Source organism: Callospermophilus lateralis, chromosome 5 (assembly GCF_048772815.1).
Source record: "Callospermophilus lateralis isolate mCalLat2 chromosome 5, mCalLat2.hap1, whole genome shotgun sequence".
NCBI lineage: Eukaryota > Metazoa > Chordata > Mammalia > Rodentia > Sciuridae > Callospermophilus > Callospermophilus lateralis.
In genome coordinates, this window is record NC_135309.1 from 18,588,857 (window position 1) to 18,614,799 (window position 25,943).

At 47.1% G+C, this 25,943-nt stretch overlaps 1 protein-coding gene across 4 annotated transcripts in view; it reads right to left on the bottom strand.

The window, feature by feature from the left end:
- Tenm2 (teneurin transmembrane protein 2) overlaps positions 1-25,943 on the bottom strand; it is an 884,372-nt gene that overhangs the window by 46,603 nt on the left and 811,826 nt on the right. For all 4 annotated transcript variants that reach the window (XM_076855696.2, XM_076855695.2, XM_076855694.2 and 1 more), the window contains 4 exons: positions 12,092-12,302; positions 7,269-7,388; positions 3,995-4,256; positions 2,992-3,259 (listed from right to left, as the gene is read on the bottom strand). In XM_076855696.2, the coding sequence (XP_076711811.1) occupies positions 2,992-3,259; positions 3,995-4,256; positions 7,269-7,388; positions 12,092-12,302 (861 nt within the window). The remainder of the gene's footprint in view (positions 1-2,991; positions 3,260-3,994; positions 4,257-7,268; positions 7,389-12,091; positions 12,303-25,943) is intronic.

Here is a 25,943-nt window from a genome sequence, read left to right on the forward strand (position 1 = left end):
TAGACGGGAAGATGTGCAAAGGTTATATACAAACACTGTGCTGTTTTATTAAAGGGACTCGGGCATCCTCTCTCAAGTTTTGGGATCCCCTGGGGTACTGTGGACTGGGAATTGGTGGACCCTGAGGGATGACTGTATGTTCACTCAATATGCCAGAAAGTGCCACTAATAAGGGGTCCAGCCTGCTAGGTATATGGAAGTTCACTGGGGAACAGGATCCCAAAACTTGGCTATAAAACACTTGATTTGCTACACAGACAAATGGGAGAGGGAGGAGAGATGGACACTAATCTTAGTTGGGTTCTAGCCTTATGTCTTGAGGCTCCATTTTCCCCATGAGTCCAGCAGGCTAAGTAAAGCCCCAGTTTCTTAGAGCTGTAGTAAGGATACACAAGAAAAGGGCTGAGAAACTGTGCATTTTTAATTGGAACACTGCTCTTGAAATATAAGGCATTGTTATTATTGCTGTTCCTAGTACATTAGACTCTTAACTATGTGTATCACCTTTGGGGATTCTCTGCAGCTTTTAAAAAATCCTGAGATATGGAAGGGTCGATAAGAATGGAGGGTGCATTTTATTGAAATAACACCTCCCTCCCCTATTTCCTAGTTTGTCCTCTGAAAATGCATGAATCAAGGACCCACACAGAAGCCAACAGGGTTGCTGGAGCCAGCTGGTGGCCTTGGTATATTATTCCTCACTGGAGAGAAACGGGGCTCCCTGCAGAGATGGTTGGAGAGAGGCTGAGCAAGAAAGAACAGACCATGTAACCCTGGGAGACAGCGAGGGAGGAGTCAGACTCCACTAGGGTCCCCTCAAAGGATTCTGGAGTCAGTGTAAAAAGGCTCCCAGTGACCAAAGTGGGACCTGCTGAACATGAGTCAGGGATAGGGACTCTAACAAATAGAAACAATAGCAACATTTCAGTCCAGGAGTTCACAAAGTTATTTAAAAAATGTTAATCTACCCGCCTTGGAGGATGAACTGACTGAGTATATGGAAAACTAGTGAATAAAGAAGAAGGAAGCATTTGCCCTTTCTTTCCTATTGGAACTCTACCTCGAATAATTAAGTAGTTAATGAGAAAGCATCCCTGTGTCAAAACATTTCTGATAATAGATGAAAAAGTAATGACAGAATTAAAATATCATTTTACAATCCCTAATGACCTAAAAGACTTGAGCATCTGTGGTTCCTGAAATCAGGAAGGACACATAGCCCCGTGCTCCCGGTGTTAAGAACACAGCGCCACCTGACAAGCTGTCCTACCAAAGATAAAATCAAACCCGAACCAGGAGAGCCTCAAGACCCAACTGTCAATTTACAGGAGGTTTATAGGGGACAGAGGAACAGGTTAAACAGCCACGATCATGCAATCTGGAAACAGAAACACACTTCAGGAAATGGACTTTGGGAAGTCCTACAGGCAAACAACCCAGGGTCTTCGGGAAATATAGAGGTGCAAAAAAGAGAAAGTTGGAAAATGAGACTTAAAATTTTAAACAATTAAAGAGAAACCAGCCAATTGCAAAAAGTGGGTGCTTTTGGATCTTGATTTAACAAATAGATCTTTAATGTTTTGTGATATTTAGGAGACAACTGAAATATTGAATCATGGCAGGCTATTAGACAACATTAAGAAATTGTGACTTGTGGTGATAGCATTGTTATGGTTTCCACATCCTTTCTCGAGATGCATTCTACAGTATTCCAGATGAGAGAACGTGATCTCTGGGATGTGCTTCAGAAACACCCAGGAGGTAAGGGGGAAACTGAAGGCATGGGAAAACAAGAATCATCACAGCATAAGGGCACAGCTGGAGCACACGGAGGTATACGGCCATAATCAGTCTCCTTGTTGGTATTGGCTAAAGCCAGGTATGATTTGTCTCTGATTAGCTAGTGGTGTTCTTTATATTAAATGTACTAGGTTCTCCCATAACTTCTACTGTCTTCATTCAATTACCAACTCCATTCATTGATGAAGCCTGCTGCCGGAACCACATCCTGAGCACGTGTGACCTGCTGGCTGCAGGACCTTAGAGAACTCTTGCAGTCTCTCCTCTGTCTTGTGGGGATCTCGGTAATGTCCACTTGGGCTATTGAGAGGTCACCTAAGACCAAGGACTTAGCACACTGCTCTCTGCCACAAAGGGAATGGCTGATAACACTGGCTGCCAATGAATTACAGGGAACATTTCTAAGTGTGCTGGTCTTTGGTTTTGGTTCTTGACTTCTGGTTCTTGAAAACCACACATCTATCGGTGGAAAGAAAGCAGGAGTCTGGATTTTAATCAATTCCTATATGGTTTTCCCCAAGTGGGAAGATTCCAGGTAGATAGTCTACCATGTACATCTCCAGTAACCACAGGACCCTTTTCTTAGGGTGAATTTTCCTAAGTGGGGAGCGTGTGATTCCCTCAAAAAACAAAGCCTTGGAACACAGTACCAGGCTTTCAGACCTGCAGTCCTGAGGCCTTATCCCACCACACATCCTGTGCCATTTGCAAGCGCTCTCTCAGGAACATGCCTTAGTCCTCGTCTGCTTCTGTCCCTTCACTTCCAATATCCCACGGGTCCACTGCAAGCCAACCTCACTGGCCTTCTCTGTCCTCTAACACACCCCACTCTTCTCTCTGCCTGAAATGCTCTCTTTCTGGTTTTCACAAGGCTCCTTCTTGTCATTCAAGCCTGTGTTTCAATGTCACCTTGCTGAGAAGCCTTCCCTGAATGCCCATCCAGGGAGGTGTCCCCTCCCCAGCATGGGCCATTTTTGTCTTCTTATTAACCCTCTCGGTACTGCCTCATCCGATCTGAGTTTCATACCTCAACCCCCCAATAGAGCACATGGCCCATGGAAGAGGCACCTGGTCTGTCTTATTGACCTTTGTGTAGAACAGTGCTTGGCATCCACTAGAACTTCAATAAATAGTGACAGAATGAACACATCGAAATCCGTGAACTAGTACGTGGTTGAAATGAAAACTCACCCACAGCATCTGAGAGTCCATATACTCGTTGCCCATAAGCATCTGTCTTATCCCAGATGAAGGTGTAGGCCAGGTTGGGAGATGCCTGGAAGGACTTCTGGAAGAGATGCCCCTCTACAGCAACCATCAGGTGAACCCGGATGAGGTTCAAGGGCACTGTGGACTGGGTCATGGTGATCTTCAGCAGCGACTTGTACCCTGCGGTTCTGGAGCTCAGATAACGAAGCTTCACATTGGAGCCAGGAAGCTCAATTTCTTCATGAAGAACCTGGAGGGAAAGCAATTGGTTTCTGGACTCTCTCAAACACACCTCTGGAGGTAGACTGTCTGCAACCTGGCGCTGCCTCCCGAAGTCCCACACCGAAAGTGGGTGAATGAAACCACTTCCCCCAGCAGAGAAAGAAGAAAAGAAAACCGACCAAAACTTCATCCTACGCCATGGAGAGAAGGGGCTGAGGTTATGATTTGGGGATTAATAATCATTCTTGGTCACTGTTGCGTTTCTTTTAAAAAAAACCACACTGTTGGCAAAAGATGTAAATAAGAACAGCAGGCTTTATTGCTAGCTGCATGCGAGGAGGCCACGAGAGGCTGTAATTATATGAACCTGCGACTTCCAGTGACAATAGTGTAAAGCAACAGGGAGGCAATGATGTGCCCTGTGTCGTAACACCGATGTAGATCATTAAAGTGCCTCTTATCATGGATCTCTCTGACTAACAGGAATAAAAGCAATTTGCAGGTGGTCTGCACATATGTATATTGTTTTTATTTTATTAAAAGCTCCAGTGACCGCCAAAGCCTTGAATGACTATCTGCAAACACCAGAACATCCGGGAGGGCTTGGAACTTCTGTTTGTGGTGCTATCTGTCTTACTGTGCTCCCTCTCCTTTAGTATTAGTTTCGGGTCCCTCAGGAAGACAGGTGTGATGGGAGGAAGGCGGCTGGTTGGCATTGGTTAGGAAGTACCCAGCGTCCCACCCTGGTGCCCACAGTTCCTACCTGGGTCTCAGGCACGATGGGATTCTGCCCAGGGGCAGCACTGAAGAAGGTGGACAGAGGGGAGGAGATGATGATTGGATCGGGCCGGACAAAGCCACTGAGGTCACAGCTGGGGATGGAGTTCTCCTCCGTCTTCATCACCAGGGTATCCATGGCATGAAAGCTATTCCACGGCAGCCACACAGTGCGCTCCTGGCTCATGAAGGGGGCTCGCTCGAAGTGCAGGGTCAGGGCAGCACCCCCGTTGGCGATCAGGTCAAATCTGGAAACAGGTAAGTGGGTTCTCTGAGAGATGCTATGGGTAAGTTAATAATCCTCTCTGAGCCCAAGTTTCTTCATCTGTACAATGGGAATGATGATACTGACACACGGTGTCTGAAAGAATGTAACATTGGGCTGGGGCTGTAGCTCAGTGGTAGAGCGCTGGCCTCACACGTGTGAAGCCCTGAGTTTGATCCTCAGTACCACATGAAAATAAATAAATAAACAGATAAATAAATATTGTGTCCATTTATAACTAAAGAATATTTAAAAAAAAGAATAAAATGTGAAGACCCCAGAGTAGGCACGAGCCAACTATGTCCTGTGGGGTGAGCCTGGCTCACCACATGTTTTGGCAAATAAAGTTTTATTGGCACACAGCTATATTCATTTGCTTATGTAACCTCTATGGCTGTTTTCCTGCCACAGTGACGGCGCTGAGTTGTGGCAGCAGAAGCCACATGGCCAGCAAAGCCTAAACTATTTACTCCCTGGCCCTTTGCAGAATGTGTTTGCTGACCTCTGGTGTAAAGCACTTAGCACAGCGCGAGGCTGAGAGAAGTGTTCAGCAGACAGTGTGGTGACAGTGACGTGATGCTCGGACACTGGCAGGGGCTCACAGCACCATGCTTATAGCCAAACTCCATTCTGCTTCTGTCTCTGGCAATGATTCTTTCACTGTATTGCTGCTTGTTCCTGATGATCTGGGTGGAGGTGACCCACCATGAGGATGAAAATATAAAAGCTCTGCTTTTCCCATTTCACAGAAAGGTAGGAGGTCCACAGAGAGTACCCCGCCTCCAACTCCCGGCTGTACTCCTCTGGAATCTCAGCTCTTTGCAGAAAGCAGCTTTTCCATCCTGCTCCTATCAGAATCCCTACCGCTTGGATCAGAGTGAAAATACACTGATGGCTGGCTTCATCCAATTCTGGTAACATAATTGCTGTTTTCTAACAGATGTAAAATAAATGACCGAGGACCACATAGATATGAAGGTCAATATCACAGTACATTTAGTATGACAGTTTACATATGAATTTGTTTATATATTTATTTCCTGGGTATGCATGCTGTTGGGGAAGGTTTTGCCTAAGCTGTACAAGAGACCCAAATGCCTCGAAGCAACATGGTTCCTAACTGGCATGAAAGAATCTGCAGAAGAGTGTGGCCCATGCTACACTCCATAACAGATTGTGGGATTCCTTGGAGCATTCCCAAACACGGCCTGGGACTTGCACGGCTTTTCAACCTGAGGAAACTGAAGAGGCACTGATCCAGGAGTTTGAATAGATGATCTTGGAGGTGGATTTGGACCCTGATTAATCAGGGAGCATCTGAGAGGGACAGGGGAGTGGAAAGGACAGACAGCAGAGGGAGGACTCAGAAGTGTCTTGTGCTGTTTCACAGGACTTTACAGAAATAGCCTCAAGGCTGTCAGTTCTTCACGAGCACTGACTTCCAAGAATGAACAAGGCCCCAAAGATCTTTTGTGCTGTATCCGTTAACCATTCCAGTGCTTTTGAATAATTGGATTTGGTCATAGAAACCTCTGAGTAGAGCTACCAGACAGTTAATGACTGCAGCTGGTCCTCCACTTATGTTGGTTTTACTTATGATTTTTCAGCTTTACAAGGCTCTGAAAGTGATCTGCAGTCAGTAGAAACTCTAAGCACATCTGATCTCTTCCTGAGTTACCAACGTGAGGTCCAACAGTCCTGCACTTGCAGTGGCAGTGAGCCATAGTTCCCAGTCCATCACCAGGGCGAACAACCTGCTGCGCACTGTCGCTAAGCAGGGATGTTTGGTAGGTCAGGTAGAGTTCATGCATTTTTTTTTAAATGTCACTTTCTTTATGTTTTGATATCTGAACTAAACTTCTTTTTTTTAAAAAAATATATATATTTGGTTGTTGATGGACTTTTATTTTATTTATTTATATGTGGTGCTGAGAATTGAACCCAGTGCCTCATGCATGCTAGGCAAGTGCTCTACCGCTGAGCCCCAGCCCCAGCCCTGCATTTTTGACTTATGATATTTCAACTTATGATGTGCTTGGGATGTAAGGCGCTGTAAGTTGAACATTGGTACTGAGGATTGGATGTGAATCCTTAGACCCCTCCTTTGGGTCTCAGTGTTGGAATGTTAAGGTGGGTCTACTGTAGGCTGGTGGTTTTAAAAACTGCCTGCAAGGCTTAGGACAGTAGGGAATAGCTAGACTCCTTGCCAGAGAAAGGCAAGCTCACAGTTTTTACCTCCACGCTATGCTCAGGATTTCCCAGAGTCTGGTTTTATAGAAAAAGTGCTGCATCAGGTTTACAGTGATGGATGCTTGCTTCCTTTGCAATGGCTAGGACAGCTGTGTGTGTGTGTGTGTGTGTGTGTGTGTGTGTGTGTGTGTGTGTAAGAGTTTCCAGTGCAGAGTCAGTGTTTTCCCCTTCCTACAGACTTCTTATTTTCTTATCGTGTGTTTAACTTTTGACTCGGTGCCTGGTAGGTTCAGGCAGAGGCAGAGCTCTCTTCTTGGTAGGGGTGAATGGGCGCACGTTCCCAATCAGAAGATCACTGGGGACTGTTGCCTCCTTCACCCAGCAGGGAGACTGCTAAATGTACTTAATTAGACTTTTCTGATTACAGCCCACCCCCTCAAGACTGTAGCGAAAACATCACAGCTCCTAGAGCCACAGATGAAAGCAGAAGGGGATCACCACAGGACACTGTGTCGTGTGGATTCTTGTCACCCTGCACTGCCTTTGATTTAAAATCGGAGTTAGTTTCTAAGAAACCACCTTCTTTCTAGAATCTGCTCCCACCCCCAGAACACACAGAACAGCATTTGTTTTCTGGTTGGGATACCACATAGGAAAGCATGGAGTGACTTGGGGGAATCCTCTCTGAAGGTCTGGTCTGGTGGCCACCTCACACAGGGAGCCACATAAACCCAAGCTGACTGCACCATGGCTCTCCGCCTCCGCACTCAGCCCTGGACAGGTCCCAGCCCACAGTGCTACTTACGTGCCATCCTGGCGGGTGATGGTGTAGCCATACTTTGGGTACTTAACAAAAGACACATTCACACCGACCAGGGGAGTTCCATCTGTAGTTACTACTTGGCCTCGGATGAGAGATACCAAGCTGGGAGAGAAAGAAACAGAGGTCTTTGAGCCGCATGCAGGAGAAACAGATCAAGGGGTGTTGAGTTCTCTTTCCTTATTGCTACTGCTCCCTCATCTGCATCTGGTCCCCAGGCAAGGAGAAGACCTTCAACATGAATTTCTAGCTCCACATGACCATGTCTGCACAGAGGGATGGACAGAGGGGAAGTCTCAATGTTTTGCTTTTCCTAAGAACAAAAATTCTGACATTCGAGGTGAAATCCCTAGGGCAGCCTGGCCTGTCCTGGGGCTGGACAGTGGTCTCCCGTGTGCTTTCTCTCCAGCCTTGGCTGGGTTCCACTGCTTGATGCAGTCTGGCTTCTGCTTGGCCCGGGCTCCAGGCTGCCCTCATCCCTCACGTGCATGCCTTCGCCTGGCACATGGAGCATTATGCTCGGGTGAGAGCTTCCCCATCTGGCTGCTCATTTCCTAATTTGGTGCTGGAGCAAGGCCATGCCACGCTCCTCCTCCGGGCTGGGAGTCGGGGGCGCAGGGCAGTGCACACAGGTTTTATTATGAGGCTGGGATGTACACATACATAGTTTTTGCTGCCCTCCAAGAGCAAAATTTCTCCCAATCTATAAAAGCCTGAGGAAAAGAGAACATTGGAGATATATTTCTTTCTGGTGAAAATATCTTGGATTCTGAGTTGCATGTAGCTACATATTTTTCTCATGTCAAGTTCCAACTGTCCTGGGGGGTGGGTAGTTGAAATCTGACACACGCATTTTTTTTTTTTTTCCCTGATGTTAGGGGAAGCTCTTTCTCTCCAGACCACAGTAACTAGAATTTTCCCAACAATGCCAATTTCCAACCAACTACCTCTGGGAAACCCTGCACCCAGCCATAGAGATGCTACAATACAGGTTGAGCATTCCTTATCTGAAATGCTTGGGCCCAGAGGTGTTTCAGGCTTTGGAATTTTTCAGATTTTGGAATATTTGCATGTACATAATGAGATATCTTGAGGATGGGACCCAAGTCTCAACACAAAATTTATTTATGCTTTCATATACATCTTATATACATAGCCTGAACATGATTTGATACAATACTTTTAATAACTTTGTGCATGAAATAAAGTTTCATGGTATGGAATTTCCCACTTAGAGGTGCCATGCTGGTGCTTAATGTATTTGGGATTTTGGAGCATTTCAGATTTTGAACTCTGGGGTTAGGGGTGCTCACCCTGTATTCTACCCAGAGCCATGTGTCCTGTCACCTGAATCCTCTAGACTTCATGGAGAAATGAGACAATGAGAAGCTCCACATCTTGGCCTTGAAGATACAGGGCAATTTGGCGAAAGCAAAGAGGTTCTCAGGCTCCCAGATTCCTGGACACACTCCCAATTTCTGGAGTAGGCAATCAAGCTGACCCATTCTTTGCCAGAATCTTGTCAAGATTTTTGGAATGCATTTACTTTTGCAATCCCAAGTGTCCTGCAAACTGGAGGGAGGCTGTCTCCAAGCATCTCTCTTTCTATTAGTAATACCCCCCACTGTTCAACTCCAACCCTTTGACGATCTCAGGGGTGTTTAGACTGTTCCACTGACAGCTCTAATTGTCTGCTACTGGCTGCCTAACAAATGAATCTCATTTTTAGCTAGTTCCAACCACAATGCTAGAGTCTTTTGAAAGTAGAAAACTAATTTATGAAAATAATCCTTTTGTTCAATTCCATTTTCTTATCTTAGCTCAGACTTAGATTTCTTTAAGGCCTTACCAGACACTATTTTAAAATCGATGATGTGTGTTGATGACCACAAGGTACACAGTGGTTGTGATAAGAAAACAAAATCGGAAGTACTTTCCACAGTGGGTTTCTTCCCCCCTTCCTTTTTTTTAAAAAAATTTATTTTTTACAACTGCTATTTAAAAAAAAATCAGTCCTGTAGCACAAGACTGTGCAGAGCACCATAGGAATAAAAGGGGCTGGGCTGCCTGAGATTTCTACCCTTCTATTTTTCTAATTCTTCATTGTTGCTGGCTTTCTATCGTTTCCAGGCAGCCAATTTGCAGAAAAGATTCAGCTAAGACATGCTATCAGTTCATTTCTATTTATGATTATTGATGTGTAACAATTATCACATTATCTAGATAGTGAGATCCGCTCTATAAATTATAGTGGTGGAGTCAAGGCATTTTAGTTATTTTTGTATGCCATTATCTAGGGAACGCCTTTGAGAAGTCTTGAATTAAGTTCCTTTTTACTCCTGGCTTTGTCCTTCATTATTTGTCAGGCAATGATGTACTGAAATCCACATGCTTACTGAACTTCGACCTGCGCCTTGGAGTACAGTTTGGTATTGCGTGGATCTGTACAGACAAGCTGGAGTGGATCATCAGAGCTCCAGAGAATTCTCCATGGCAACTTCCTTTTGCTCAGATCTCTGGGCTGGGATAATCCCCTGAATATTTTTGGGGCCCCTGCCTGCCCCCTGCAATATTGGCCCTCACTTGAGATGCCTTCTGGCAATGGTAACTGTTGCTGGGGAGGAGAGGAGGAAGTTAGAAGGGATAGGTAGAGGAAGAGGATGAAAAGGAGACTGTTAGGATTTAGGGTAGAAATAATGAAACGTAAATCAGGGAGCAGATGGAAGTTGATCAGGGGTCTTTGGAGGATGTTGTTCAGAAACCCTCCCAGAGTTAGGAGTTAGGGAGCAGAGGAAACACTTCCTTTTTGGTCAGAGAGTTGTGGTTTGTTTATTTATTTATTCATTGTTTATTTATTCTTCTATTAAAACAGCAACATACCGTGAGTAGAATATGATATCATTCTAATGGTACTCATCTAGAAAATGCGGTTTATGAGCCCAAGGTGACACAGTTAGGAAGTGTCAGGGTGGAAATAGAAGAGGTTTGAGATCACGGTTTCTCTTGCATTATTATTTATTTTTCTACTTTATGTTTGGTAACATCAGAACAGGGAAGCTAAAGTTGTTGACTTAAGATGATTTTGTTAAGCAGTCTATTCAAAATGGCTGCCAATAACTGGGACAGCCCAACTGTCCAGAGGATTCTAGGAGGCTGCGGAATGGGCTGCACCAACTCCTACCCTTTCCTGTGCCATCTAGGCTAGACTCTCAGGGTGGGGTGGGGACAATCATGGCCCCATGGTATCTCCTCCCCATGGTGTTTCCTCCCATGGGGACAGTCATGGCCCCACGGTGTCCAAAATGGGAGTACCAAGAGAATCACCAATTAAGCTCCTGAGAAAAGTGAAGTCTAGTATTCCCCGTCCTGCTGGGCCTGATAAACAGCAAGCTCAGGAGCCTTCCTCAGGATGTAGGCTGGGCGAGGAGGAGGAGGAAGGGGAAGAGGAGGGCAGTACATTTCAGAGGGATATCCTCTGGTGTCCTGTTGCATAGGAGGGGCACAAGAGTGGGCAGTAGTAAGGTGTTTTATATTGCAAAATAACCCAAAGAGAGGGTTTTGAATGTTCCTACCATAAAGAAATGACAAATGTTTAAGGTGATGAATATTCTAATTTGTCAGATTTGATCATTTCACAATGTACGGATGAGTCAGAATGCTACATTATAACCCAAGAATATGTACCAAATATGTCCCATTAGTATATGTCAACCAAAAAAAAAATTCAAAATTTAGAAAAAGAAATAGAGAAGAAAGGTGGAGGGTGGGGCGTGGGAGAGAATGGTGCATGATGGGGCTGTCAGAAGGACAAGGGGTCAGGACCATTTAGCTCAAGTTCCTAGATGCTAGAGGTTTTGTGGATGAGGACCCCAGCAGTTTTGATTTTTCCTCATGAAGGGGCACAGAGATGGAGCGGGGTAACACCAAGAAGACCTTGCCCCATGTCTTACACCATCAGGTGGGGATCTGGGCCCATGGAGACAGAAATCAGTTGTGCCCAGCCAGGCCCCTCCCATCCCTTCCTTCTACCCTCGGACGTACAAATGGTACCTAGAAGGTAGGAGGGGATGAATGGTTGGGAGGTGCCTTATGGTGAAATCTTCCCTCTACTCTCCGGGCACAGTTCCAACTTGTCCTGGCCTGAAGGGAAGGGCCAAGGTGGCCACAAAATAAATTCAGAATTTGACCCTAGAATATTCATAAACCTCAAATCAGCAACCCAGAGCAAAGACAGACTGGGGGAGAATGAGTGGCCCCTGCACAGAATGGGCCATGAGGAGACGCCAGGGGTGGAGCTGCTGTGAGCATCGAAGTCATCGGCACATCTCTGGCTCGTCCTAGGTGCTCAATACATTCTCCCCACTAGCATCATCTTGACTCCAAGATGCCAGGATGATAGGTTATGTTATCAACTTAATAACAGCTGTCAAAAATCCTCTACTGAATGAACTATTTAAGCAATGCTCAAACAAAAGTCACTCTCAGAGGCATTGTAAAGGGAGATTTAAAAGAATGACAAGAGTGTCATAAAATAATAGATCATAACAATGATCTCAAAACGGGGGAATCCACAGGTATCTCCAGCAATTCTGGATCGAAGGCGGCCAAGTCCTACAGCGTGCACCGGGCTCTGCTGGAGCCTCACCTGGAGTGAGGGGAGGGCTTTCTAGGAGCCTGGCAGGGAGCAGCCTCAACTGGGCCATTTCCAGGCCAACGGGGGCCCATGGAAAAGGAGGAGCACTTCCTCCTGCCCCAGTGTGGCGGGGAGCTAGTGACCACAGCAGCCTGTGGGGACAAAGGGTGCTTACCTGCTGTTGAAGGGGTTGTCTCCAGGAATGATGTGGGTGCTGTCCTTGCCTGCCAGGAGCTTGATGCGATCGTAGAAGGACTTCACAGCTGGCCACTCCGTCTGGCCCTGCTGAATAATGTCCATGGGGTCCCGGGAGCCCCTGCAGAGAGGGCTGCTCTGACAGGCCGTCTGCAGGCAGCAGTCGGGGTCCAGGCAGTCCACCAGGCCATCTGGAGGGGCAGAGGCAGAGCCAGGGTCAGTGGATTTCATGGCACTCGGCCGCTTGGAGATGCTAACACTTGTCACCGTCCCACCTTCCCCAGGGCCTTGAATTGGCAGGTTCCACACAGCAAACCTCGTATAATTCCAACCTATGTGCATCGAAAATAAAGGACTGAAAGGACGTGACTGAAAAATGTTGACAATCGTTGTCCCTAGTAGCAGATAAGTGGGTTTCTATTGGCTTTCTTGATTACATGTCTCCAGAATGTCTTCCTTCTTCTGTGAGCCAGGGTTATTGGAGCGGTTGGAAATGAAAATAAAAACGTTGCTTTTAAATAACATTGCACAAATAACGACCGATGGCCAGTTCTCAGGGACTAACGGGAGCACAAGCAGTCGAAACATGTGGGGCACCTAAGTCTCACTTCCATGGAGAAAAGAATTCCATTCCTGCTCCCCTAAGCCAGGGAGGAAAACCAGGCGCTGAGTGTTGGGTTTTCCAGATCCTGTGCAGAAATGGCCTTGACACGGGAACCTGAAAGTTAAGCCACCAGTCCACCTGCTGCTTCTGGTTCTGCCCTCTTACCTGTCGGCAGAACCTCCAGCATTCAGATTTACTTGCCTGGATTCCTGCCCCTCCCATCCCCATTCCTGGGATGATTCCTACTTATCCATCTACAATTCATAAACACACATTTACATGCATCTACTTGTTGGATGAGCCAAAAATCATGGCGCCTGTCCTTAAAAAGTGGACAGGATGGTGGCAGAAGCAGACAGACGGACTCATAGCTTGAGACCTGGTTTAGGTGTGGCCTCCCCATCCAGGAAGCCTTCCCGATGATGCCCTTGGCTGGGTTTGTAATGGACTGAATGTGTGTGCCCCCAGATCCGTATGTTGAAACTCCAACCCCCAATATATGGTACTAGAAAGTGGGGCTGTTGGGAGGGAAATCAGCACTGGACATGGAACCTGAAAGGGATTAGTGACCTCGTAAATGAGATTTCTGAGAGTCCTCTGGATTTCTTTCTGCCCTGTGAGGTCACAGGGAGGAAGTGGCCATCTACTAATTATGAAGCAGATCCTCCCCAGACACCAAATCCACCAGCACCTTGATCTTGGGCTGCTCATCTTCCAGAACTGCAAGAAATGTGTGTTTGTTGTTTAAGTCACTCGACGTCCAGAGGTTTTGTTACAGCTGTCCCAATGGATGGACACAGCTACTCCTGCAGTGTGTATCCCTGACCAGAGATTTTTAAAGAATGGCTCTGCGTTGAAATCCTATGGGGAAAATCAAGGACACACTCCAGACCCTACAGAGACAGCACTGGGGGCAGCGTCCGGAAGGCACATTTTAATCACAATTTTCAGGTGATTCTAATGCACACACAAAAAAATCTAGAAATGGTTGTTGTTAACACCAACTTCCTTGTGCTGGAATTAATTATCTCTTTATGCTTGCCTCCCTGAGTGGAAAATGAGCTCTGTGAGGAGAACAGTGTCTTATTAATTTCTACATTCATGTTTTGCTTAGTGCCAAACACTAATGTTTGTTGAATGAAAAAATGACTGTTTCCCATTCCTCACATCTGTTAGAGCTAAGGACAGGAAGGTTCTGGGCAGTGTCCACTCCTTGGGATTTCCTGTTAGAATGGATCTGTTGGCCAATCCTTATTCACTCTGCTGGGAATTGATTGAGAATAAATTTGCTTACACCTACTGGATTTGATAGCAAGGCATTTTTCTGGCCCTAATCAGCATCACAGAAACAGGTTCTCACACCCAGGGCTGTGCTATGACCGACTCCTGTACTAGGATGCCCAATCAGAGGTCTGGTTGTGTGCTTTAAATTTACTACAATGTAAATTTTTTTGGCATTATATTTTACTTTTGGTTCTGCTAATGAAATTGAAATATATAATTTCACCAAAGTTCTACTGTCATTTAGCAATTAATGTACAATTATTTTAATGCATTACTTCCTTTTTAGCAAACAAACAAATCAGGAGATTGCATGTTTTGCTTGGCTTTCAATGACTAAGCCTAGCTTCTCATTTTCCACATGGGCAAATGCCGCTCCGTGCCTTGTAACGCATTTAGATTTACAAAAAATTTCCTAGAAATTCAGGTACAGGGGAGTGAGCAGGCACGTACACTTTAAATTTAGGAACTTTCCAAATCAAGGCTCCAAACGTTTCAGCCGACTGAATCAGCTACTCCCCAGAGCGCGGAAGACTCAGACCCCAGAAAGACCCAGAAACCATGCTGTATCCAGTAGGAGAATTGAAGTCCCACATCAGGTCTACATCCCATTGTCCAATATGGACTCAAGGGCCATTGGCAGAATAAAAAAAAAAAAAAAGAAAGAAAGGAAAACTATAATTGCACAGAATTCTGCCTTGACCATCACCTCCGGCACACTGCTTTCTCTAGACAGAAATAGTCCACCACGGAATGCTTGCTTCAGATTTTAAAAGTAACCCACTGAGCTACGTTGGCAGTGCTTCATTCTGCAGCCTCAGAAACTTCCCAGGTGAGAAGGAACCCTCTGTTGTTAGCATTATAGATTCTTTTAAGGTCGCCGGCTTCTTCCCATTAGGACTTCCATCCATCTCAGTGGCCTTTCCCCTCCCCTCTGGTCCATACACCACCCACTCCCTATTACCAGCCTGAGGGCCTCTTGCACTCAGTGCCTTGAGAGAGTTTGTCCACTAAGTTCTGTGCACTTTCCTCCCCACCTGCTCCTGCCTGCCATCTCCCTGGGCTGCAAACTGCCTCTAAATTCCAAATCTCTAATTTCCCCACTGTTTTGTTGATTCTGGGTTTTCTATTCAAGAGCCTGTCTGTCTGGCAGGAGATGGCCTAAACATGTCAGCAACTGCAGACGACAAATAGGAAAAAAGAAGAAAAAAAGGTCTCAGTGATTTCCTCCTGCATATTTACAGGTACCTGCTCCAGAGATGGCACATCTGGGGTTCTCTCCGTGAGTACGTGCGAGCATACCTTATGCCTGCGATGACCTCATCATGCTGCGTGATTATGGGCTGCCGAGGCCGAACACTTTCCGACGGCACTGTGAACTTTAAATTGGCACTCCAATCTCCCAGTGGCCTGTCAGTCATGAGAAGCGCATCTCCATGCCAGCCAGCCCCTTGGATGCAGTCTGACATTGCAATCTTCAGTAAATTACCCTGTCACTGACAATCTCGCAGTTATCTCGCAAACAATCAAGCAGCAATCAAACTGTTCTGAATCACCAGTTCAGGACCTAAGAGGCCTCCGATGTCTCCATTCAACAGCGGCGGGAAGCCGCCCGGCCCTCCTATGACATTGGACGATTTCTTTATTTATATTTCTCTCTCCTTATTTGTTTGTCTGGCTGCCTTTCCCGAGGGGAGGGTGGTGGGAGAGGTGTGCAGGGGCCGTGGGGCCCGAGTCTGACTCGGCGGTTGTGGGGAAGCGCACTTGGGGCTGCCCTGTGGGGTACACCATGGTGGCACACATCGGTGTCATCTTCCTTCTCTCTGAAACGTGGTCAAGGAGAATTGTCTAGGTGCCTCTGTCAAAACCCATGCTAAGTCACAGCCCTTGCTGAAGTCTACACGTATAGATCATGTACTAATGGCAATGGCAGTTTCAGGGAAGGGTGACATGGGAGAAGCTTTCTGGGAACAATATGAGACATTCTTTTCATTACTGTTGATAAAGAAAAATCAGAGAATCTCCTCTAACCGTCTGGCAATGTGAAGCAGAAATCAGATTAATTATTGCTGAGTTGAATCCTTTGGATTATAAGTCCCAGTGCAAAAAGCCAAAAATTCTACAAAGGAGATACGTGCAGAGGTAAGAACTTGGTCTCTAGAACCAGATGGTTATGAGGTTCAAGTTCACCTTCCCTAGCTAGTCCCTAGCTGTGTGAGTGAGGGAAGTTAAACAACCTTGCTGAGCCCCAGTTTCTTGCCTTTAAAGCTGAGTTTATCAGTTGGGCATGGTGGTGCATGGTGGAATTACAGTGGCTTGGGAGGCTGAGGCAGGAGGATTGCAAGTTGAAAGGTAGGCTCCACAACCTAGGGTGACCCTAAGCAACTTAGCAAGACCCTGTCTCAAAATAAAAAAAAATAAAAAAGTGTTGGGGATATGGTTAAGTGCCCCTAGGTATTAAAAAAAAACAAACAAAAAACCCACAACAACAACAACAAAAAACAAAACAAAAAATGATTGAGTTATCACAGTACCTTTACCATAGGGTTATGTGATAGGGAATAAATGATTACACACACACACACACACACACACACATCTGTCTGGCAAATATTATGTGTTTAATAAACCATAGGTATTACTATAAGTGTTACTATAAAAACTCACTGAAGGTTTTTAACTCTTAGTTTATAAAATCTGGACATTAAAATAGACAAAATGAAGGGCTGGATTGTGGCTCAGTGGTAGAGCACTTGCCTGGCATGTGTGAGGTTCTGGGTTCAATTCCTCAGCACCGTAAATAAATAAATAAATAAAAGATCCATTTACAACTAAAAATATTAAAAATATAGACAAAATTAATATCTCCTTATATTTTGAGTCAATCACTAGTATGGGCTCTGGGCTGGATGAATCTTGGCAAGCATGCCAGTCTGTGTCTCCAAATAGTGACAGGTTGGTAACAATTAATAGTGATAATAGATGCAATAGATAGAGGGGCATTGTCCCATGTTCTTGATTTAAACCTTCTTGGCAACTTTGCAAAGCAGAATAATGTCACTCAAGAATTTCATACTCTGGTTTCTAGATTTTAATCTGAGGATTGGTTTCTTCTACCTAGCTGGTATCTGGGGAATTAACTGCTCCATGCCTCAGTTTCCCTCATATGTAAAATGGAGATGATGGTGAGGACGTTAGAGAGGTGGTTAATTCTTGGTCCTCTGTATCTGCGGTTTCCTTATCTGTGGATTCAACTAACCTTGGAGGCCTCTGATGGTTCTTCGTTGAGGAAGTACAGATGATCTTCCTTGTAATCATTCCCTAAACAATACATTGCAACAACTATTTACACACAGCATGCTTACACGGTATGGTAAGTCATCTGGAGACGACTTTTAATGATCAGGAGGATGTGTGTGGTTTTAAATGCAAACACTACACCATTCAACATGAGGGCTTCGGCATCCCAGGGTCCTGGGATCACTCCCCTGTAGGGGCTAGAGGATGACGCACAGTGTCTGGAGCAGAGCCTGGTACAGTGCCCTGCACCGGCACTGTCTCACGATCAGCCTGTCATCCATCCTACAGAGGGTGAGACAGGGCAGAAAGAGGGTCAGTAAGGCACCCAAGTTCCTGAGAAGCAGCTTGGATGAAAAGGGAAGGAGGGTTTGTTTCCCTCCCAAAGGAGTCTGAAGACGGCACCAGGCCCCTCAGCGGGGGCAATGTGGGCGGTGTGAGATGCAGTCACTTCTGCAGGTCCTTGTACTTCTCCTGCTGGGAAATAGCGTTCCTGACTGGTCGACGTGAACATCTTGTAAATGAATCGACATGAGAAACTAGATGCTTTGGGGATGTGTCCCTGGCAACCAGGTGGCTGAGGACCATGCTATGCATCGGTGAGATTCAACGCCCTCCACTGTTCGTACGGCACAGGAGGCCTGTACCTGTGCTGGCTGGAGGTTTGTGTCAGTCATTTCCAGCCCCTGCCTTGTTGGCTCTGCTAGATTTTCAAGGCGTTCCTAGGTAGTGGGGAGACGTATGCTCAAGGCCTTCACTGAGTGCCTATTAGTAAAGCCAACTCTCAGTGTGGGCGGGCCCCTGCCCGTGGGGGCAGTACAGCAAGCAGCCACAGTCAGCATCTATCCATTTCAGAGTTGGCTGAAACACGCACGTCTTTTTACCTGATGGAGACTGCCTGAGTCTTTGCATGAACCCTCTCACAGAGAAGGCCCTGGGAATGAGAGAAACTTTATTTCACTTGTGTTCCTCTTTGATCCCTGTAAACTGGGCAGCTTATGGAGAATCGGTTGGAAGCATTTTGTTCAGTCTTTGGAACCCTTTGCTCCCTGTTGTTTGGTGTGCAGGTGATTCCCTCTCCCACCTGCGTGAACTCTGTGGCTTTTCGAAGTATTAAAGGCTTCAGAGAAACACCTAAATTGACTTTTCTGAGTTCTATTTTGTGACAGGGTGACTCAAATTGATGCCCACAATCTACCGCAGGTGCCACGGACAGCTCTGGGAGTACCTAAAGACAGCCCCAGGCTGGGGACAGGTCAAAAGCTCAGATTTTAAAACATTAGCCCTACTTTGTCCAGACTGTGGTTTGCAGGGAAGCACCACCAACCACCAAATCTACCTGCCCTACTCCTGGGGTCAGGAGGCCATAAAGTGGATTGGCTAAAAACATGGGCTTTGAAGGGGAAAAGCTGGGGTGGGGTGGAGGAGATCGAGCAAATAGAAGGGAAACCAGTAGAGGAGGAGGATTAGGGGGAGGAAGGAGGAACAGGAAAGGAGAAGGATTGGGAATGAAATCGACCAAATTCTGTTATGTGCTTGTATGAATATGTCCCAACGAATCCCAGTATTACACATAACTATAATGCACCAATAAAAAAATAAAAATAAATTGTTAAAAAAAACATGGGCTTTGAAGACTATACTATGACCCATTTACAAGATAGTCAAGAACAGGCAAAGTCAATCAATTATGATGGACAGTCAGAAATTGTAGCTACCTTTTTAAGGAGGTATTGGCTGGGAAAGGGCCCAGGGGAAACTTTCTTGGGGCTGGGTGTGTTCTCAATAATCATCTTGGTCATCTGGCTACACTGGTGAACTTACAAAGTGGGGGTAACAATGGTGCACCTCACAGGGATGTGGGGGAGATTGATGGAGATGACCCACAGATGGTACTTAGAAGAGTTAGGAGCACCTGATCATGACTAAGGGCCTCTGAGTAATTTCTCCTCCTTTTTTTTTTTTTTTCTTTTCGAGTCTTCTTGGCATCACAAGCTTTGGGTTACCTATACAGAGATAGATACTTGCCAAGTTCTCACTTCTCCAAGAAAAATACAGGCAATGCAGGTGGGGAGCCCCGTAAAGCTTAGGTCCACTGCTTTGAGATCAGATAATAAGGGGACAGTGGAACGGTAATGAAGCAATGGGAAGAAGGGAAGTGGCAACCAGTGGGACAAGAAGGAAGGAACTTGGGGCTATTTGCCCTTAACGATGAATAAAAAGGAGAGTAGGTGCCTGGAAGGCACTGGTGTTGGCTAGGGTTAAGGCTAGTTACGGACATAAATAAATTCTTGAGTACAAAGGAAGTTACTTTGTTTTAGGGTAAGATTTTGTAGGGTCATGCCTAAAGTGTGTGGGACCTTGGGAAAAATTATTTTTGCAGGTCCCTATCTATATAAAAAATTTAGCCACCTAAATCAGAATTTGGCCCCATCTGGCAATCCATGATAGAGCAAAAGAAATACCCCTCCAGGTAACAGGAGCAATGTGCTCATGGGGCTGTCCTCCAGAACTGTGGCTGGCCATCAGATCCTAGGGTATGCCATAGCTGCAAATTCTGAAATGACTCAGGCATCTGGTTGACCCCATATGCAGGGGGTGAGGGTAAGAGGTGACAAACAGTTGTAAGTTGCTCTGAAGGGGAGAGACAGGGAGCAGGGCTCATGTGGATCCTAGTCTGGACTGGGTGCTCCTCACGGTTACATGCTGACCCTGGCCAGTCCCCTGCCACTAGGGAAGTACTTAGAAAATCTCAAGGAAGTCGCTCGAAAGGTCAGGGCCAGAATGAATATGGACTTTAGACTTAAGGTGTTTTGGTTTTAAGATCTGGTCTGTGACTCATCATCTTCATAACCACGGGGCAAGTGCGTGGCTCAGTTTTCCAATCTACAGAATGGACTTAAGAGCACCCACTATTGAGAGGTCCGGAGGTAAGATGGCACGTGTGCAAGAGATGGTGACAGCTTTAGCACTGAAGAAGGAGGATCTCAAATCAGCCGAGGCAATTCTTAAATGATAGCTCTTGCCCTGCACCAGGGAAGGGCCTGGCTCCATTTGCATTTTACCAGGCTCCTGCTGACAAGTTGGAAGTGAGGGATAATTGAAAGTATTCTGGCTTGATGTAACTAAGAAGTGAAAGGAACGGGCCAGGCTGACTTGATTTAACCTGGCAATATGAGATTAGTTCTTCATTGCCTCTGTTAGGGCTCCTGCGTCGCCAGCCCTTGAAAGCAATAGCTGGCTGACAGGGTGCTCATTTGGAAGGTTTCACCTGCCATTAATACCCTGGCTGCCTGATGGACCGTGGTTCCTCAGGCATCCCCCACAGCCCCTCATGGAGCACTGGCCACACTTAAATATTGTAGAAGGAGACCCGTATTCGCGGTCCTGGAAAGCCTGTTGGAAGTTGTCCTCTTTCTTCTTTGCCAATTCTTTCTGTCAGACTTTGAGTTCTGGGGCCAGCGAACCTTGCTCAAAGCACCTTCAGCATTTCTTATGACTTAGCAAAGGGGGATCAGAAACTTGGCAGAGGGAGGCCCCGCTGCAAACTGCGAGGCTGGCTTTCCCCTCCTTCAGGAGGGACGCAGGAAAGAAAGCAAAGCCTATGTGGGAAGCCAAGGACTGTCACTGCAAGTGGCCTCGGGCCTGAGGACCTCTCTTCCCTAGGACGCTAGCTGTCCTTCAAGTCACTGGGAGAATTTTTTTTTTTTTTTTTTTTGGATTGCTTCTTTACCAGAAACGAAATAAAACAAATGAACCCAAACCCAAACAGATATATCATTGAACCAATGCTTCTCAAATTCCAATCAGCATCAGAATCACTCAGGGATCTTGTTAAAATGGAGACTCTAATAACGGGGAGTCGGGGTGTGGTGTGAGAGCCTGCGATGCTGACAAGCTCCCTGGCTTTGCAACGCGGCTGCTCTAAGTGTCGAAATCCCCGGGAGGCAGACTCCTATGCATCACTAGTAAGTCCCTGCTGCCTTCCCCTGGAGTGGTATGACACCCGCTTCCTGCGGTCACCCCAGATCTACTGACTTTTTGAGCGTGGAAACTGGGAATCTGCAGTTTTAAGGTCTGTAGATGACTCTTTTCTGCATGAAAGCTCAAGGACTCCTGCAGTGAATTATTGAAAATACCCCTCCAACAGCCACAAGAGTACCAGTGACCCCAGGGCCTAAGATAACTTTTCCAAACTGTGTCTCTGGCAGGTTCCCTGAAACACAGAGATGGAGGTGAGAGGGGGGAATCTGTGTTCAAGTACAGTCTGGGAGATATCAGTTATGCAAAGTAAAGCTCTCCCTGCACCCAGCAGGACTGCTCAGCTATAACTCTTTAATACTGCAATGGTGTATGTACCGTTTCCTGACCATGAACCCCTTTTGTCTCTGATGGTCTCTGTGCAGTTGTATCCAGTGCCATACATTTTGAGAAATGCTTCACGAGAACATGGAGCTCTAGGTTGAAAAGCTCTGTCCTTGGAAAGACCCATAAAAACTCCATCTGCTCAATAGTCATGAGTGGATCCCAGCCTTGACTGACTGGGGCGACCGGGGGGACCATGTCTGACCAACAACATCACCACTACTAGCACATCAGAGCCACTGTCCCCTGGCTCCCAGTGCCCAACAAAGCCAATGCATTTCAGCTAGGTGAGATGTCCTGGGGTCAGTAGGATGAGGAAGCATTCATGGAAACCATATCTGATGAGACTAGTGGTTGGCACTCATGCAGAGCGTCCTAGGTGCTGGGCACCATGCTAAGCACTTTTCCTTCATTCCCTTGCAAATTGCCACCAGGCATTATTGACACTGTCCTTCATACATGGGGAGTGGGACACTTGGAGAGAGTGAAGCAATTCACCAAGAAAATATGGCTTCTGAGTGGTGGGCTTGGGCTGTGACCCCAGGTGGCTGCCCTCTGTAGCCAAGTCCTGTCTGAAGCTGTCATGAGGCTGTTCTCCAGGAAAACACGCCCAGTGGCCAATACTCAGGGGCTCCCTTTACCTAAGGCAGAACTAAGTCAAGCAGAAGACTAACCACCTGAATCCACATTGGAAGGCGAGTGAATTTTTGGAAAACTGGGATACAGAATGTTCTAGTCCACCTTCCGCCCCAGGGCTTCATGTCCCCAGTTTGCATTTTAGACTAAGGTGGGTCACAATGGGCTGGCTCCCCAGGGCTGCTCAAGCTGCCCTGCGCTTTCCCGCTGGGTGCTGGGCACCTCCTGGCCAGTCATTGTCCAGTCATGCTCATGAGGCCCTGGGAGGCGGGTTCAGGAACGGAGGTTCAGAGAGTGAAAGGATCTTGCCCAAGGTCACAAAACTAGGGAGAAGTGATTCCCACTTTGGGGGCCGTGGATCTCCAAAGCTCCTGACTTCTGCTCTTGATTCTCACAGGAGGCTGCGAGGAGCCACAGCGTAGCAAGGTGGATTCTGGATGGGGAACGACTTGGGGAAGGACTGCGGAGGCTCAGAAAATACCTTCCTTTCTGCTCGCTCTCTTTCTCTCTCCTTCCCCGTCTCCTTCTCTCCCTCTGCCACTCTCCTCCACCCAGCAACAGCCTCCGGGAATGATCTCATTTGATCACAGATTTCCCACCTTGGACAGCCCTGACAGGCTCCCTGGCACCGGCTCACCCTTGTTAGCCGGCGGCCGTGTTCTCCACGCCTGAGGGGTTTCCATCCTGGCTGCTGCCATCCCCCTGCTCTGCCATCACAGACGCCAGTGGCAACAGGGAGCAGGGCCTGTGACCTCGGTCTCCCCAAGTGCGTCTCCATTTCCCCAAATGCCCGCCCTCCGCCGGCCGCTCCTGGCCTCTCACTGCCCCGACGTCTCCCCCTTGCTCTGCTCCTCATCAACCTCCATCCCAGAGTCTACTGACAGGTCAGACAGAGCTGAGCTGATGGCCAGCGGAGCCCAGGCCTGGCAGGGGGTGACAGCCTGGTGGGGTGCCAGACAGTGACCTGCTGGGTCCCTCAGAAAGAAAAGGGGCTGTCACCATCCACGCCTCAGAGCAACAAGCCGGAACGGTTACTTTCTGCCTGAGGGGAGACCTTGTCTCTGGGGTGCAGAGGCAGGAAGGCTGGCACCAGAGCTGAGAGAATGAATAGCAGGGCACGGCCCTTCTCTTTTTCTGGCATTAAGAAATACCCCAACTGCCAGCTGGGAGGAGGAACCAGACCCGGCTATCACACAAACTTCCTGCTCTGCTGGGGAGACAGGAGTCACTAATTCCTAAACTGTGTCCTTCTAAAAGCGGCCGTTGCTGTCCTCCAGGTACTGGGCTGGGTACTCCCTGGAGATATCTTCTCTGTGGGCTAGGTACCCGGAGCCAACATTGTCCTGTCAATTATGATCACAGGATCTGGAGGCAGGTGACCAGGGTCCAACATACTCTAGGCAAAATGTTGGTTGCAACATATTGGCTGTGTGGCCTCAGGCTAATGACTTTAACCTCTCTGAGTCTTAGTATTTTTCCATCTGTAGAGTATAAATAATAATCATAGTAGCTTAATAGGGTATTTTGAGACATAAGTAAACTGCATAAAGAAGCATTTACAGTATAACCATTTGTTTATTTCCATTTTACAGATGGAGAAACAGTCCTAGGGAGTTAAGTTACTAGGCTTAACTAGGTCAGGTAGCTGCTGGCGAGTGGCAAGGCTGGGATTCACATGTGGCCCGACCTCAAGATTGCTGCTCTTTCCCGCCATCCATACCGCTCAAGCCAGCTATGGTTTGGGATGTCAAGGTCAACAGTCATCCTCAGCAACCTTTGCCTTTCCTCTGGTTTCAAAGGGAACTCGGGATGCGCATAACTCCTGCCTCAACCATAGAAAGTCACTGTGCAGCACGGCAACGTTGATTAGAGAGAAGACAATGCCATCGCTGTGTGCTTGTGTTTTACTGAAAAAGATACTAATATGTCTTATATTTGGATTTTCTTTGCATAGTAAAATGGTATCAGTGGTATTTAGTGACTCAGTTGTCATAGTCTAACTGCTTTTTCAAATCCCAAAATTAAATTCATTCATCCCTAAATAATCTACTAAATACCAAGACGATACTGCCTCCTACCCCCAATGCCTCTCATCAAAGTGTGCACTCAGCCAATGGCTGCGACCATGAGTGACCAAGACAGCTAAGGACTCTGTGGTCATGGACATAGATGCTGGAGGAGGAAACAGACAATAAACACCTGAATGCATCCGAGACATTGAGTGACAGTGTTTGAAGACACCAAAGGGAGCGAGGCAAAGGAGCAGAGATGGTTGGAGGAGGGGACTGGCCTCGCAGGGGAGTCAGGGTGAGCTTCTAGGAAGAGCTGATGTTTGGGTGGAAACCTACGTGGACTGAGGGCATGAGCCTGCCTTAAGCGGGAGAGCCTCAGGGCAGCTGGCACAGCAGGCCCAGGGCCCAGGGCCCAGGGTGAGACTGCATTGTGAGCTGTAGGAGCAAGAAGGCAGGTGTGGGCAGAATGACTGGGAGGAGGCTGGGCGCAGGGGCACACATCTGTAATCCCAGCAGCTTGGGAGGCTGAGACAGGATGATCATGAGTTCAAAGCCAGTTTTAGGAACTCAGCAAGACCCTGTCTCTAAATAAAATACAAAAAAAGGGCTGAGGACCAATCACTCAGCCCAGCCAAGGTCTGGGAAGTGGTGGTGGAGACGGAAAGATACTAAAATTCCATTGCTTTGATGATTAAGAAAAGCAAATGCAAAAGCCAGGTAAGGAATCACTCAGAAATGAACGTGGCGGCATGTGTAGACAAAGATGCCAAGTCAAAGACCAAGTGGAACCGTCGTCCTGACAGAGAGTGTGAGCTGGGACGTGATGGCCTCAGTGTTGCTCGTCAAAGGGCCAAGACTTTGGGTGATGGGCTGCAGCTGAGCTGGAATTTTTGCCTTGGGTCTGCCCCTGATGAGCCACAGGTTTTGTGAGAGAACGTGGCAGAAGTAACGGCAGGGGAGCCTTGACCAGCGACGGGAGCGTCCCCTTCCTGCACCTGTGTTCTCCATGGGTTCCCTTTCTCCTTCCTGACCCCAGACACAGTAGACCTCCCAGCAAATGGGATGTATAACTACTCTCAGAAGAAGGTCTGAAAGGAGAATGGACAAGGTCACTGAGAGCCAGGACAACTGGGCTCCACCCTTAGCTCTTGACTTTGGGCCAGCAGACCTGCAGCCCGTGGGTTTCTTCGCTGGTTAAATGAAACCTTGTAAATGTTGGAAGCTCCCTCAGAGGTTTTTGAAAACCTATGCAAGCCAAACAGAGCATGTCAGCGAGCCGCTGGTTTGTGATCTCCAAGGGAAGCTATCCTTCCTCCCAGAGCCAGTGGGGCAGGAGGGAAGGAAATGGATGGCCACAGGAGCAAAGGAGGGTTCTGATTTTGAAAGGTACACGCCCCTTGATATGAGAGCTTCCGAGTGGGGGGAGGTGTAGGTTTTTGGGGTCCCTGAAGGTACATCATACAGGGAGATACAACACTCAAGCTGTCACTTAAATAACAAGGCATGAAGGTGCTTTCTAAGAGTTCTCTAGCCACACCTCACAAGAGGCTTGTGAGGTTGCCGTCCTTGTTCCCAGAGTTCCTACCCAGGTCTTTCCAAAGCTCAAGGACCCCAACAGAAAAGGGCACAGCAAGTCC